Source organism: Galendromus occidentalis, unplaced genomic scaffold (assembly GCF_000255335.2).
Source record: "Galendromus occidentalis unplaced genomic scaffold, Mocc_1.1 scf7180000075783, whole genome shotgun sequence".
Classification (NCBI taxonomy): domain Eukaryota; kingdom Metazoa; phylum Arthropoda; class Arachnida; order Mesostigmata; family Phytoseiidae; genus Galendromus; species Galendromus occidentalis.
In genome coordinates, this window is record NW_003803773.1 from 26,545 (window position 1) to 42,780 (window position 16,236).

Genomic DNA, 16,236 nt, shown 5'->3' on the forward strand with positions numbered 1-16,236 from the left:
CGTCAGGAGTCCGATCAGTTTCGGTGTCTTGAGGGGAATTTCGCGGTCAAACAGGCTGTCTGCTAGATTGAATGGTAATTCTGAAACCATTGATCAAAGTGAATGTGTGAGGATGCGGGATATCGCGTCAGAACTTCGAAAATCAAAATTGCATCGTCTCGGATTCCAGGCGAATGCGGGATGGAGTAATGTTTATTTATAGGGGGCGTTGTAGAGGCTGCCAAATTGTGACCGCGCGGAAAGATTCAATTCTGGACCCGAAATGCGCCTGGAGGAAAATCGGCCAAACTTAACCATGATATAACTTCTAGAAGCCATGCTTTGGCTGCGTTTCTGGTCAATGAGATCTATGCGAGAGCTTGTGGATATATATATACACTGTTTTCCCATCCTTTGCGAGTATATAATATAAATCTTGCGGTTTTCCGACACGGGAGCATGCGATATATAACTGCCCGTGTGAGAAACATGGATTTGATAAATTCACGCCTTAAATTTGCATTGATTGTTCTTGCGCTTTGTTTATAGTCATTACAAAGGCAAGACGTATTGGGAATTGTAACCGTTTGAAATCGAAGGGTAAATCGGATGGCATCAGGGGAATGCGCGGTAAGAGGACATGTTCTCCTTTGAATTTTCCATTCAAGATCGTTCCCTCAATCAAATTACTCATCAATTTTTTCACCGACAATGCTGATAAAACTAAGCTTCTACACTTTCGTCAGCGTCCCTATACTCCATCACCTGTAGACGGTTTGATTGTCCTCAATGGTGTGACGCTCCCTCTGTCTCAGTCGGTCACTTGCCTCGGTTTGGTCCTAGAGGCCAATCTTTCGTGGCTGAAGTACTCCGTTCAGTTACGTCGAAGGCTTGCATCATACGCTTTTTGCCTCCATAGGCTCAGACGTCTGGGACTCCCTCGCAACATTCTTATCTCTGTCCATAGGGCTATTATAGGTAGCTCCATCTCCTATTGCTGCTCAGTCTGGGGCCTGTCCCCGTCCTCCGCCGTCCTCCGGTCGGTTCAGATCGCCCAGAATAATTCGACTAGAGCTATCTATGGACTTCCGCCCCGCTCGTCGGTCTCTCCTCTTCTCCGCTCGCTCTCCTTGTTCAATGTTCGCCAACTCTGTACCTACCGCATCGCTTGCCTGGCGTTTCTGTCGATCTACTCTCCTGCTCTCCTTTCTGAGTCATGCATTTCAGAGTTTGTCACCTCCCTGAGATCGTTGAGAAACCATCGTCTGCGCGTACCACGGGTTGTTCAGTCGTCCTCTAGGGCCACACCTCTGTACCAACTCTCGGATGTTTGGAATAACCTCCCTGCTGATCTTCGAGGAGTTACCCACTACCGTGAATTCAAACGTAAACTGCGTACTCATGTTCTATCTAGTCAAAGTGCAGCCTAACCGGGCTTGCGGGTATCCACCCAACTCATCGCTATGTAATAAATCAAATCAAATCAAATCAAAGAACGATGACCGGTACGCCAATTTTGAGCTCAAGATCATGAGGTGGCATTCCGGGTAAATCAAGAGAATTCAGAAACTCTGTGGGGTACTCTACCGCCTCATCTGGATTTAGCAATGTGTCAATAGATTCATAAGACATCATGTCTCCTGGTATTCGATCTTGTATTGCCTTGTTAATGGCATCCACGTCGATATTGGTTGGCGCTAATATTGCTCGTTCACTTAGCCATCAATGATTGTTATAATTCTGTATCAGCTGCGGGAAAACACTATCGATAAGAGCATCATCGGATGTTACAATGTTACTGAAATTGGTAGGAAGACATATGCTGCGAGATGATGGCTCTGTCATGATTTCACCATTACCAATTCGTAATAATTGTTTTGCGAAACGTTCTGCAGATGAATACCCTTGCAAGAGAACGCGCATATTCGTTTTTAGACTTAATTTTTCCACATATCGCCATAAATATGAAATTTCAAGACTGGCATTCAGCTCATCGACGGGCGTGGCGCGCGGAACAACAGGCAATGTTTGACGGAAATCCCCTGATAGAATGATTAATCCACCGCCAAACGGGTTTCCGTTATCTCGAAGGTCTTTCATGGTTCGGTCTAAAGCCTCAAGATATATATAGCAAGATATATAGCCCCATATGATCAGTTCGCAGGTTTTGAGGATTTTTCCCATTCCTGAATTCTTACTAATTTTACATGTGGGCGTCTCGGTCATGTGTAAATTGAACGGTAGTTCCAATGCTGAGTGAGCGGTTCGACCACCGTCTAAGAATGTCGCAGCAATTCCTGATGACGCGATTGCCACGGCAATTTGCTTCTGTGAACGAATCATTGCTAAGATCAGTGAGATCAAAAATGTCTTGCCTGTTCCACCTGGTGCGTCCATGAAATACAATCCTCCGTTATCGTTCGCAACTGCTCTGATTATTGTGTCATAGGGGTGACGTTGTTCAGGAAGTAACTTGGACAAATTTGTTCCAACAGATGAACTCAAGTTTTCGACGTTGAAAGCAGTTTCCCGGTCGAAATCACTGTCTGTGACCGTCCGTGACCCGCGGTTTGGAGCACTCATTCCCAAATGATGTGATGCCTTATTCGTCATCGAAATGCAAATATCCTCAACTAAAATCAAAGCCTCATTGTACATGTCTGATGTGAGTTGCAGGCTCATATCATCGCTCGAAATTTTTCGTTGATGCAAAATGTCATCAGTCATGTGATCTCTGTTTTTTTCCCAAAGATTTTGAGGATCTGATGGGGAACACGTTGTCAATATAATTGCAAAAAGAGTACGAATTTGTTGCGGCGCTGCGCTTTTTGATGCGTCTAAAAGCGCTGTTTCCCAATGGTTATCATTTTCAAGAAGATTCAAAGCTTGACAGGCTTCTCGGTAGGATGAGAATACATGGCCTTACCAACCTCAATTCCTCAAATGATCTTGGCCCATGACTTACTAAAAGCAATCTCAGAAAAAAGCACTCATGATTGTTTGGGTGAACTGTGTATATGCGACCTAGTGCATCCGAGAAGAATCTGCCAGATTCTCCTGGCACTGGTTTGCCAATTTTACGGGGCATGAATTCCTTAGCGAGAGCATTCCATGTGTAGAATTTAGGCACCTCAGCATATTTCAATTTTCGTGCGAATCCATCCTCGGATACCACAGGGTGTCTGGTGACCGAAGTCTCCGGCTTCTGTGGCTGTACCAGAGTAGTATCTTTTTCACGTTTAAAGTCCGGAATCCCGAAGAAACTCTCCGTGGCTTCCTGTTCAAGGGTAGCTTCCTCGATCTCCACGACGGACGGGCTGTTTCACGTATCCGTTGCTGGTTGCTCGTTGTTTGTCAGCGAAGGGGCGCCTTCCACGGCGCGAGCTTGGTTCACTAAGCTTTCGGTATCATTGATGCTCTGTTGGAGGTGTTCTCCGCTGTCCTTCGTGAGCGTTTCGAGATGCTCAAAGATCGCCATGGAACGATGTGGAGGAGTTTCACCACCCGTTGCTTTATTACGCGTGAGAGGTCGTCGAAACGGGGTTTGGTCTTTCCTGACGGCGTGCTTCGCCTTTTTTTTTGTTGGAAAGATGGGGGAATCGAGAGCGAGCTAGATCATGGAGTTATCAAGTTCCGTGGGGTCTCTCTTGGGTAGGTATCGTCTTTTCAAGTGATTCGCATGTTTTCTGGCGAGATCCCCTGCGTTGTCGACGTCATAGTTGACCGCACCTGTGCGTCTCTTCACGACGCCAGGCACCCATGAAATTTTGTTGTTCCGGAATTGGGTCGCGTAGACCCAGTCTTCCGGCTCGAAAGTTCTTCGTCACGGCGCCCTGATGTCGATCGAAATCGTTCTTCATCCGTGCCCTGTAGGATGGGCCTGGTGTGTTGATAGAAATGATCTTCGCGGCGCTGCTTGGGAGTACAGTAAGACCTCGCTTATCGCGGTCAATCGGTTCCGGAGGCTTCCGCGATAAGTGGGAATCCGCGAAGAAGGTTTCGGTAATCCTGGGGAGTGGTATTCCGACTTGGAGCTTCAACGCTCTCAGCTAATAGAGGACAACTATTGTTCAGAGAGTTATCCTTTACTTCATGAATAACCAGTCTCTGTGGTAAGCTACCAAGTCACAATGCACAACTCTTGAGACAGTAGGCTTCATAGACTACATATAAATTAGGGCTCCTTCTATCAGTCCAACTCTATTATTCCCGCCAAGTGAGGACGGCTGGAGAACGTGGAATCTTTGCTGTGCTGGCTTAAAAACATCGTGATAGGTAGTTGGCTGTACTGTCGCTTCATTCCTGCCAGAAGAAGTCGATAAGGTTCTACGGCAGAATCAAGAGCATTTCGCCCTCTGAGACCGCGTGACATCTCGGGATCCCAGCGGTAAATCATGTGCTTCAACTCTTCTGTGCTCCTTAAAAGTTGTGAAAGACGCTCCAACGTGAGCCCTTCGTCCACAACTTGTTCAGTAGAAACTCGATCCGCTTCTCCCTCTCTGTCTTCATCTACACCAAGATGTTCAGATACTTCGAGTGTGTCTTCATCAGATAGGAAACACTTCTGCGTCTCCAGAAACTCATCAAGATCGCCAGAACTCATGTCAGAGAATCCAGGTCCCCCGAGTCTTCGAGCTAGCTGCACGCTCCCCTCAATGACTGACTCACAAACAGTCTGTGGAGTATTAGTTGAGTCAACTTCCACAAGATCAGGCCACAGCTTTTTCCAGCTTGCCTTCACAGTCTCGGCTTTCATTCCGCTAAAAGCTCCCTGGATCACCTCTAAACAGACTGCGATGGTGAAACTTCGCCAGTATTCTTTGATGGAGAAACATTCTTCGACATCCATGCCCCTCACGAGATGCTGGAGAACGCTGCGGATATACAATGCTTTGAAGGCGCGGATAACGCCTTGATCCATCGGTTGAATTAGTGGAGTGGTGTTTGGAGGGAGAAACTCGACTCTAACCCCAGCATACTCCAGGTCTTGAGCATGACCTCCCGCGTTGTCCATCAGGAGAAGGATTTTGAACTCCAAATGCTTTTCAGCAAGGTATGATTTGACTTGAGGGATGAAGCATTCATGGATACAATCCGACGATAACTGCTTCGTTATCCAACTCTTTTGATTATGCATCCAATGAACTGGAAGCAAATTCTTATCTTTGTTCTTCAGCGCCCTCGGGTTTCTCGATTTGTAGATGAGTGCGGGTTTGAGCAGGAAACCTTCGGCATTATCAAAGTAAGGCGATCCTTGTGAGCTTTCGGGCCCGAAACCTCCATCTCATCCCTGAAGATGTAGGTCCGAGATGGAAGTCTCTTCCAGAATAGACCAGTCTCATCCATGTTGAACACTTGAGCCGAGATGTACTCGCCTTCGCGGATGAATTCCTTGAAAGTGTCTTCTACGTATTTCTCCGCCGCCGGCTTGTCAGCGGAAGCTGATTCTCCATGGAGGCGGACGTTTTTCAGGTGGTATCTCGCTTCCAACTTCTCAAACCACCCATTGCTCGCTCCGAATGGAGGAACAGAGGAAGTGGTATCCAGTGAAAGGCTACGATAGATCTGTTTCGCTTTCACCTGATATACCACCTTGCTCAAGGGAATGTCTTGCTTGCGCCTGTTATCGATCCAGAGAGCTAGAGCCGACTCTGTTCTCACCAGAAGCTCGTCGCGATTCCTTGTCATCCTCTTCGCATCTCTATCATGGCATATTCGAACAGTTTTCCGAATCTGCTCTTCAGCCTTCAGGATGTATCTCACGGTAGATTCATTCAACTGGAACTCCCGAGCTACATCGGAGGGTTTCGATCCCTTCCTGATCTTATCCAAATCTTAACCTTTTGCTGGACTGCGAAGACCTTCCTTCAGCGCTTCGGTGTTTCTCGGGACCTTTTGGAGCTTGCGGATACACGCGCCTTCATTCTGGTGTGAAGGAGTGAGTGCTCCGATGGAACATCAACGAGGAGAATGCTCCGCGGAGAATCGTCCGAGGAAAATCACGGCTGAGATTTCGAACACAACGCTGTTGTGCAGGAGATAGAGCGCCTCGCTCCAAAAAAACGTTCATAAGCGGACGTCTGCATTCACCGAGTTCTGAGATGCCGTCTCTACTTTCAGAGCTCGCATCAATCTCTCGGGAACCTCTCCGTGCATTCTAACGCCTACTCCAGGCATTGCTCGCAGTGTGCGCGGCAATTCTTCGATTTCCATAATTTTATGCTCGGGAAAAAAAACGCGATATAGCGAGGTCGCGATGAATGAGGTCGCGATAAGCGAGGTCTTACTGTAGTAGGTCCATTCTAGACCGAAGTTTCCTTCCGACGAATAGCTCTGCTGGGGTTTTGTCGTTGATCGTCCGATTTGGGGTGCTCCGGTATGTCCTCAAGATTGTCCGGATTTCCTGAGCTGGTGTCCCCTCCTCTTCCGCCATTTTTCTGAAAGAGCGTTTGAATGTGTCTACGAAACGCTCTGCCTGTCCGTTCGACATAGGGTTGTACGGGGCGGTGAAGATCTGTTTGATTCCCCTTTGTACACAGAAGTCTTTCGTTGTAGAGGCCGCAAATTGCAGGCCGTTGTCGGTCACTAGTTCTTCCGGATAGCCGTATCGAGAGCAGATTTCGTCGAGAAGTTCGATGGTTGCTTCCGCAGTTATTTTCTTTGTGGGAAGCACTTCTGGCCAATTTGAAAGAGATTCGACTATTATGAGATAACTAGCGCTCCCGGTCGCCGCTTCGCGGCGACTCGGTATCGCTAGACTCACTACACATGCGCTAGCTCCGAGTGCGCTGGCTCCGAGTGCGCTGGCTCCGGGTGCGCTGGCTCCGGGTGCGCTGGCTCCGAGTGCGCTGGCTCCGGGTGCGCTGGCTCCGGGCGCGCTTGCTTTGGGCGCGCGAGCTGTGGGTGCGCGTCCCGTTTCCCAGCTTTCCCGTTCCCCAGCTTTCCCGTTTCCTAGCTTTCCCGTTTCCCTGCTTTCCCGTTTGCCCGCTTTCCCGTTCCCCCGCTTTCCCTTTTCCCCAGCTTTCCCTCTTCCCCAGCTTTCCCGTTTCCCCACTTTCCGTTACCCCGCTTTCCCGTCACCCCGCTTTCCCGTTTACCACGCTTTCCCGTTACCCCGCTTTCCCGTTAACCCGCTTTCCCGTTACCCCGCTTTCCCGTTTCCCCACTTTCCCGTACCCCCGCTTCTTATCCATATGTTCTTCGGAAAATCTATACCCTTCACGGCTACAGCAATTTTCAGCGAGATTCATTCGTAGAAAGACAGAGGCCAATGATGACGGCAACCCCCGATAGCCTTCTTAGGAGCTCCCGAGAATGCGCCCCCTCATAGTGCTCCAGCCGTTGAAAGTCCTGCGACTTCACGTGTTTCCCTTTATGAAATCTTTGATTCTCGATGAGAGGACCACTCAAAATTTTTTTTTATGGAGGGAAGACCCATCACATGAGAACGACGATCCTCATATGACCTTCCTGAAGCTCCCGGGAACCCACCCCTGAATTTTTGCGGCGATCGGTTCAGGCGTCTGTGAATTTCGCGAATTTCCGATTTCTCAATTTTTTTTCCGAGTTTTCGCATTTTCGTGAGGGGACCACTCAAATAATTTTTTCATGGAGGGAAGACCCATCACATGAGAACGACGACCCTCATATGACCTTCCTGAAGCTCCCAGGAACCCACCCCTGAATTTGTGCGGCGATCGGTTCAGGCGTTAGTGAATTTTGCGAATTTCGGATTTTTCAATTTTTTTCCGAGTTTTCGTATTTTCGTGGGTGGAGCACTCAAATAATTTTTTTAAGGTAGAAGGACTCATCGCATCGGAGAACTGACCCCCCTATAACCACCGCTGGATCCCACAGAACACGCTCCTAAATTTTCACGACGATCGGTTCGGCCGTTTTCGAGTCTATAGGGTACCCCGGACATACAGACAGACAGACAGACAGACAAACAGACATACGTTTTTATATATATAGATAGATAGATAGACCCCCTTCACGGGACCTGCGAAGTCCGCGTGGACCCTTTTCCATGGTTTTACCGTGTCGGGCCATGACTCGAGTGGTACTTTCTTTGGAATTTTCTCTGCTCTCTGGCACTGGTCGCATCTCTTCATGAGATCTTCTATGTCTTTGTCCAGATTGTTCCAGAATACGTATTCTCGCGCGAGAGTTTTCATGCGAGCTATACCAGGATGGCCCTCGTGAAGTGTTATCAGGATATTCTCCTTCAGGGCTCGTGGGATCACAACCCGGTTGTTGTCGATGAGACAACCGTCTACGACGGTGAGGTTGTCCTTCCTGGAGTATAAGTTGAACAGGTGGTTCTCTTTCGTCAATTTCGGCCATTGACCCGTGGACACATGGTCTATTGCTGCTTGGAGCAGGGGGCATTTCTTTGATTCCCGCCAAACTTGTTCCGCAGTGATTGGCATTCGATTGATGCTTATCTGAAGTTCGGCTTGGATCTCTTTTCCTACGCGGGCGATCACTTCGTCTTCTTCGTTGCTGTCCGACTGACGAATGCTGATGAGTCGACTGAGCGCGTCCGCTTCTCCGAAGTCGGTTGTTTTCTTGTATTGGAAATCGAACGTGTAATCCAATAAAATGAGAGCCCATCTCTGCAGGCGGTTGGCTGCGTGAGCCGATATTCCGCTTCCTTGTTTGAAAATTGTGATTAGCGAATTGTGGTCTGTGTTCAGAGTGAACTTTCGACCGTACAAGTATTTGTGAAACTTGCGAACGGCGAAAACCAACGCGAGGGCCTCCTTTTCGATATTTGCGCGTACTTCCTTTCTGTTTCTGTGAGTGATCCCGCCGCGCCTTAACAGAGCCGTTTGGAAATCGATGGAATATCACGCATCCGAGGCCATAACTTGAGGCGTACGCTGACACTATGATCGGAAGATTCGGGTTGAAATAAGTCAGAAGCAGGTCCGACTGTAAGATTGTTTTAGCTTTTTCGGAAGCTTTGTCACAATCGTTGTTCCACACGAACGGAGTGTTTTTCTTCAGCAGCTTATTTACTGTTCGCGGAGTTCAGCCATGTCCGGAACGAAGTTGTTGTAGAATGTTATCATACCAAGAAAAGCTCTCAATTGGCTGATGTTCGTAGGCTTCTGCAGAGCGACAATCGGTTGTATTCTCTCCGTGTCTGGCTTCCGGCCCTCCTTGCTGAGGATGAATCCGAGGTATTGGATTTGGTTCTTCATGAAGCTGCACTTGCTGAGTTGAGCTTTCAGTCCGAATTCTGCCAGTCTTCCGAAGAGTTTCAAGATTCTCTTCCTGTGTTCGGCCTTCGTTTTGCTTGTAACGATTATATCGTCCAGATATGCCGTGGTGCCTTCGAAATCCGCCATCAGCGTGTCCATCAAGCCTTGGAAGATGCTTGGAGCCATTTTGATGCCGAAGCGGCGTCTTTTCATTCTGCAGAGTCCCTCCTCGATCGTCAACAGCTTCTGACTTTCCGCGTCCACAGGAATTTGCAGATAGGCTCCACTTAAGTCGATTTTCGAGAACCACGTACCGCCATTCAGGGTGCTGAATATGTCCTCCGCGGTGGGGAGTGGGTAGTTGTCCTCTTCGATTGCTGTGTTGAGGCCCGTTGAATAGTCTGCGCAGAGACGGATGCCTCCGCTGCTTTTTCGAACTACAAGAACTGGAGCCGCAAACGCCGAACTGTTGACCTTCTCGATTACGCTCGTTGATTCCAGACGTTCGATTTCTGCTGCGATTGCTGGCAGGATGGCACACGCGACCGGCCTAGCTTTCTTGAATATTGGTGTCAATGACTTTTTGAGCGTTATTTTCGCTTCGTACTTGGTGCACTTTCCCAGTTTCCCGTCTGCGATTGACGGAAACCGTTTCTGAATTTTGCCCCGAAGTCCCGTTTCAGAGTTTTCTGAGTTGCTTTGGTTCTCCTGGACGGTAGTAATTCTTTTTGAAATTAACTTCGGGTTCAGTATTTGTCCGTTCTTCTCGTGCTTCATCCAGTCGAGACCTAGTAAGGAGCAGTTATCCGGTGCGTAGCAGTCTCCCGTGAATTGGGATCCTTCGAGATCGACTTGGCATGAAAGAATGCCAGCAGTTTCGAGCGTTGTTCCGTTCGCTACGGTCAACTTCTGTGCTGCTGGTCGGAGAACCGGTTTTCCCAGTAAGTTGTAGGTTTTCCGGTTTATGAGGGTCACTTCAGCACCTGTGTCGATTGCCATACGCGTCGGGCATCCGTTGATGTGGACCGTTGTGAAGATTAGGCTGCTGTTCGCGTTCTTCCCGATGTGGTTGACCCGGGCGTTTCTGGGAGCTCCTGAGTTCGGAGGTCGTCCACCCCTGCAGACTTTTGCAAGGTGCCCTTTCTTTTTGCACTTTCTGCACGTTTCATTCTTGAATTTGCACTTGTTGCAGTCGTGGTTCGTTATACCGCACCTGTAGCAGGTGTATTGTCTCTGGCTTTGCCGTGGGGTAGGTTGGGTTTGCTGTACCTTTTAGATGTTTCCTTGTGGCTTCGCCCCTACGGACGTTGCGTCGCGTCGGATATTTTCCACCCTTTTCAGGTCGTCGCGAAGCTCGTCGAAGGTCGTCTCCGGCCTCGTGTCCAGAATGTTCAGGGCTCGCCAACGTAGCAATGCCTGTTCTGGGTTACACAAGTTCATGATTGCTACGAAACACTGTATTTCGTCCACCGAGCAAGTTTCCATTTCGCTAACTGGAGTTTGCGATTTTATGCGGCCCCACGGGTCTTCTAGTTCCATGTGGTGTGCATTCGGCTCGAATCCTTTCAGCCGTCTGCGGAAAAGTGATATCGGCTGGTCGAAAGTGTTCTTAAGCTCCTCAATCAGCTTTGTATTTGAAAGGTCGCAGACTTTCCTTCGTAGGAGTCTTTTGAAGAATTTGTTGTATTCTTCCTTTCCCAATTTTCCCACGATGAATCTGGCTCGCTCGTCGTCGTCACTGAATGAGCTGCTTTCAGCTTCGATTGTCGATTGGTACCGGTCGAACCAGGTTTTGAAGGTCTGGCCCGCCTCTGCGTCGTACCTGAATTCTGGAATCTTCATCGAGTCATGTTAGCAGCCCTGGGTTGGCGCTGCTATGCTCTTTGAGGTAGATGCCATTGTCGAATCCGCCAGAGCGGCTCTGATCCTTTCCTGTACTTCTTCTTCAGAGTACATTGCCATTTTCCGGTGCTTTCTTCCTGTTTCCTGCGTTTGTGGTTCTTTCAGTTCACAGCACTCACTACCGCACGAAATCCTTCTGGGTTCTTCTTGGGTTGGGCCAGCCAGCACAAGTTCTATCCTCGTCGCCACCTCTTGTGTCGTGAAGAGCTGAAGTCCTGATGGCCACACACACTAGGAGATGAAGAATTAAAGTCACTAGGTTTTAGAGAGAATACACCGTTCTTGAAAAGGTAGATAAGTCGAATTGTTTATTCCGAATGATTCCATAGACAGGCACACTGGACGGGAAAGGGGGGTTAGAGAGGGCCCTTTGTGGGCGGGGGCTGTTCCAGCCTGGGAGCACAACACATTCATTATGGTGTCGTTGACCCAATTTGGACTACATAGTGTCTCCAAATCTGAACGATAGACAGGTAGATTGTCCACTCGGACGAGCACCATCCTCGCTTCTTTTCGGAGAGCTTCCTGAACAGATCGACTCATTTCATCACTTATGGCAGGTATCTGAGGATTAGACTCTTCCAAAGGGAGCACATTAGACTTGGACAGATTTCTGGCGTATGCATGCTCCTTTTGGGAATTATCTGAGTTTCGATCGATCCGGAGAGAAATGAACGCAGACGACGCTAAACATCGTGCTGCGCTTGCGTCCCCGCGATGTTCGTTATCAAGCTGACCTTCCGAAGCGGTATCCGTTTCTGAATCGCTCCCGGGAGCTGTAAGCGTGGGATCTGATTTGTCCTCGCTTTTCGCTTCCATCGCATTGAAGCCCTTCTCCTCGACAGGCTGGCTCGATCGGCCGACGGCACGCGCGGTTTCCTCAAGGTAGCGGGCGTCCATCTTGTCCAGCCATTGCTGCATGATTGCGTCTCTCGGCATTGCAGCATCGATCGTTTTGAGGTTGCGCCAATGGTTCTTCCTCTCGAACTTCGGGCAGGTTATTTTGCAGCACCGATCTGCGAATTACTCGTGCTATTATGATTTTACGCGGCCAATGAATTGGACTCCGCCAGTCTTGCCTCCCTCTAGGAGGGCCCACGCACGCTCGAGATCTTTCGTCGCCCGCTCCGGCCCTGGCAGCAAGTTTTGCTCACCTAGATCGTGACTCAGCATATCAACGGCAGCGTCCTGCGATAAGCCCACGAGGACTGAAAGGACACTCCAGGCCGTATCATGAACGCGTCGAACCTGCCGTATTATCTTGGCGTTATGACTTTAAACGTCATTATTAGTTCTTTGACTCTATCGCTAGACACAGAGCTTGCCGGGGCCAATTGTCTGGAGCCGAAGAGACTTCACATACTTGAGGAGCTCCGGGAATGCGCTGTGGGTATCCCAAGCACGCTTAGCGAAGTACTCGAAAGCATCCTCTATTAATGGCGCTAAAAGAAGAGGTAGAGACAAGAACGGCGAGAACTTTGACAGGATTTCGCCAGGGCGACGGATGCCGGTCGCTAGCCCCATTTCACCTTCTCTCTTGACCAAGCGCTGCGAACATCGAAATCAGCAGCCGTAGATGGTAGCGTTGGGGACTTCTGAGTTAATAGCTGCGTGCATCGCCGAGTCCCGATCCCTCATGTATGCGAGTATCTCAAGGCTAGCGACGACGCAGTTCTTCAAACATTGTAACACCCAAGCATACGCCTCTGCGGTGCTCTGGTTCATGGGGGCGAATGCGATTAAGCCGACGTGACCATCCCGATTGCCGTACAACGTAAAAAGCTGCTTGCAAATCTTTCGTGAAGCCGTTTTGCACGTTGCATCAGCGTGTAGCATTGACACCGTTTTCAAGTATAGCAGCGTTTTCAATCGCGGGTCGAAGAAGCCCAAGACAGGCTCGTTGTCCCGAGTTATCGTGTAACCCTGTATGCTTTCCGAGGCGATCTTATCGTGTAGCTCTTTGAGACTCCCGACTATCTTTGGCCTTACTTGGATTGCGTGATCGCGCAGGTGACGGAGGTGTTTTCTCGGTATAACTTGAGAAGCGAGTTGGATCGCGAGATCGCGGCGGCGATCTATCACGACGTCCAGTGGGAACCTGTCAGGGTTTCTCCGAATATCCCTAATCATGGCGTCCCTCGTCGTGCGGTTTTCCGAATGGAAAACTTGGCAAAGCCTCTCGAATCGGGCATGTGGTTGTGGGTGCCAGTCACACTGAGAACGGCCCCGGTTGAGGTTATCCTCGCGTAGACGTGGCACCGTGCGCTATTTTTCCTCATGATGTACGACTTGCAGCTAACGGTGAGAGTGGAGTCGGCGTTGACGCGTTTGAGATGAAACATGAAAACAGGTTCCATCGAGCAAGTCGACACTGAAGCGGCCGGTTTCATGGCACCAACAGTCACCGTCCCCGAAGCAGAGCGATGGTACTTGAACGAAGCTCCCAGACTTCACGCTCGCTGAGTCTCACAACCACCCGAGATCAACCGAATCAACTTCGTCATCACCGATGCCTGTGTACAGAGCGCATGATGCTTCCGAAGAGTGGAATGAAGAGCGATGTTTCGGACACGATTCTGATTAATGATGACCAGGGGAAACAGCTCGCCCCTAAATTTGCTCCCCCTACATCCAAATATCTGAAGACCCACACCTCGGATCCCAGCGACTGCTCACGGAATTCTCTTCCGCAGCCTCCTTTAATATTAATTGTATTATGCATACGACTGATATGCGGCAAGTTTCGAGCCATGCATTCATACAACTTAACATGTATATGAAGAGATTGAATAGGTAGATTTAAGCTTGTCGGAGGAGATTCGATTTTCTTGTTTCTCGTCCTCTCCGTTTCCGCCGGTCGCCTGTTTTTCATTGATGGCATTCCGCCTCGACGGAGCGCGTCAACTGGGCCGCGGCGTCAACTGGGCCACGACGTCAACTGGGCCGCGGCGTCAACTGGGCCGCGGCGTCAACTGGGCCGCGGCGTCAACTGGGCCGCGGCGTCAACTGGGCCGTGGCGTCAACTGGGCCACGGCGTCAACTGGGCCACGGCGTCAACTGGGCCACGGCGTCAACTGGGCCGCGATCGGCCTCAGTTCGGGGGCTCCGAGAGGCTGATGAACTTCTCCAGGGGAGCGATCAATCGAAGTCCTTTCTCTCCCTGTCTCGCTCGCTCTCGCTCTCGGGCCTTCTCTCCAGATGCCATGTGAAAGCCACGTTCGGGAGGAAACTTACTTCGATTTGGGACTCTCCGTTGACGGAAGTGATTCTCGACTTGAGCGCAAAGATGCAGCGCGTTCGAGCAGAAACGCGAATGCTTCCTCTATTGATGTGGCGAGGATCGTGAGCGATGGGAGATATGATATCACGAAATTTAATACATTTCTGGGGGAAGTTCATTATGACAGCCAATAAAGTCTCCGAGTGAAATTATTATTCCACCTCTTTCGTTCGATTTCTGAATCCTCTCAAGTTTGGAATACGTCTGAGTTCCGAATGCTACAAAATTTCGAATGCGTTCTTTCGAATGCCTGCGGAATCTTGAAACGTTTTCCCGATTGTATACCCAATCAGTCATTCTCTCGAAAAAGAGTGAATCCATCAATCTATCAGGAACATGTCAGCTCCTCTAGAATCACAACGCGGCAGGGAGAAGTTGGCTCATGATGGTCACATATACGTCTTCGCACAGTTCAGCAAAGATAAAACGAAAGAATTCTGGCGTTGTCAATTCAAGAACAGCAGGACGGGCAAATGCCTTGCTCGTTTACACAAGTGTCTCATCTCTGACGAGATATCGGTTCTTGGAATCCACACAGATATGCCGAACGCTGCTGCCATCGAAGTGCTCCAGCAGAAGGTCGCTCTCAAGCGACGTGCTGTTGACACAGCCGAAGCTCCCCAGCAAATCATCAGCAGAATCAGGGCCACCTCTTCGGTTGCTGCTCAGGGAGCAATGGAGAGCAATAAGGGCCTGGCGCGAATCGTTCAGAGAACTCGCAACCGGTACGCAATCCCGTCGACACATTACTCAACCCGCTCGGAAATAGTCATTCCGGAAGAGTATCAAGTGTATGAAAGCACTCCCGGGAACTTCGAACGATTTCTCCTCGGAGATAGCGGATCAGACGATCCAAACCGGATCCTGATATTCGGGAGAGAGAGCACGAATGCTTGGATCGGAGAGGTATCGAAAATCTACGTTGATGGTACCTTTAGTTTGGCACCAGAACTTTTCTGCCAGATCCTCGTCATCCTCGGAGAGCGCCCTGGGGTCGTGACTCCTGTATGTTACGTTCTCTTAGCCGAGTAAAACTGAAGAGAGGTATTGCAAGGTGAGTCGCTCATCATTCGGGGAGGTCATTGTCATTGTATGGGCCACGGGAAGGTCGATTGTGTACTAGAATAAATACTCGAACCCTCCATTTCTCATTCAAGATGCTCGACATGTTGACCTTGGGTTGGCCGAACTTCAATCCGGGAGCCATATCGATGGACTACGAAAAAGCTCTGATAAACGCTTTTAGTGCGTATTTCCCGACAGCCGAGATACACGGTGTTTTTTCCATCTCGTACAGAATATGAAAGAGCAACTCGCTGCCAATGGTTTGAGCAGCAGGTATCGGAGCGAAGCAGATTTCGCGCTCAAAGCTGAAATGATCTCCGCACTGGCTTTCATCCCGCCGGAGCGTCTTGAAGATGCGCTGAGGGAGTTGCGGGAAGAGCTGCCTGATGATCTGCAGACGATCCTCGATTATTTCGAGGATAACTACATCGGACGTCTACAAGTGAGGAGCGATGGATCTTTGGGACGCCGGGAACCCTTGTTCCCGGTGTCTATATGGACTGTCTACAGGAGAACCTTGAATGGCGATTCTCGAACGAACAACTTCGCTGAAGCAGCGCATCGAAGCCTGCAGCGACAATTCCAGGTTCAGCATCCTGGTCTCCTAAAATTCATCGAAGGAATCAGAATCGTTCAGAAAACAAAAGACGCTGATCTGGAAAGATATACCGCCGGGCATGAAATCACAGGGAAGCGAAACAAATACGTGGAGAACGATCGCCGCATCTTGAGAATCCTCGAAAGGATGGATGACCGTTTGTTGCGGGAGATTCTTCGTGGGATAGCTCATACTTATCAAAT

General features: G+C 49.5%; 2 protein-coding genes and 1 pseudogene across 2 annotated transcripts; 2 read left to right on the forward strand and 1 right to left on the reverse strand.

Moving 5' to 3' along the window:
• Positions 1-4,168: 4,168 nt before the first annotated feature.
• On the reverse strand, positions 4,169-12,614 carry LOC108864984 (uncharacterized protein K02A2.6-like; annotated as a pseudogene).
• A 2,092-nt stretch (positions 12,615-14,706) lies between these two features.
• Positions 14,707-15,674, forward strand: LOC108864985 (uncharacterized). Its single transcript, XM_018641567.1, has 2 exons — positions 14,707-15,375; positions 15,528-15,674. The coding sequence occupies exons 1-2, from the start codon at positions 14,707-14,709 to the stop codon at positions 15,672-15,674; spliced, it is 816 nt and encodes a 271-aa protein (XP_018497083.1).
• LOC108864986 (uncharacterized) lies at positions 15,671-16,190 on the forward strand (the record flags this gene model as incomplete). Its single annotated transcript, XM_018641568.1, has 1 exon — positions 15,671-16,190. A coding segment is annotated over exon 1 (520 nt), but the record flags the coding sequence as incomplete, so codon positions are not given.
• Between the last annotated feature and the right edge of the window lie 46 nt (positions 16,191-16,236).

Bases quoted from the DNA above. Each gene is read 5' to 3' on its own strand.
- LOC108864985 (XM_018641567.1), top strand. From the start codon at position 14,707: ATGTCAGCTCCTCTAGAATCACAACGCGGCAGGGAGAAGTTGGCTCAT. The intron at 15,376-15,527 runs GTATGTTACGTT...TTCTCATTCAAG, and splicing joins GCCCTGGGGTCGTGACTCCT to ATGCTCGACATGTTGACCTT.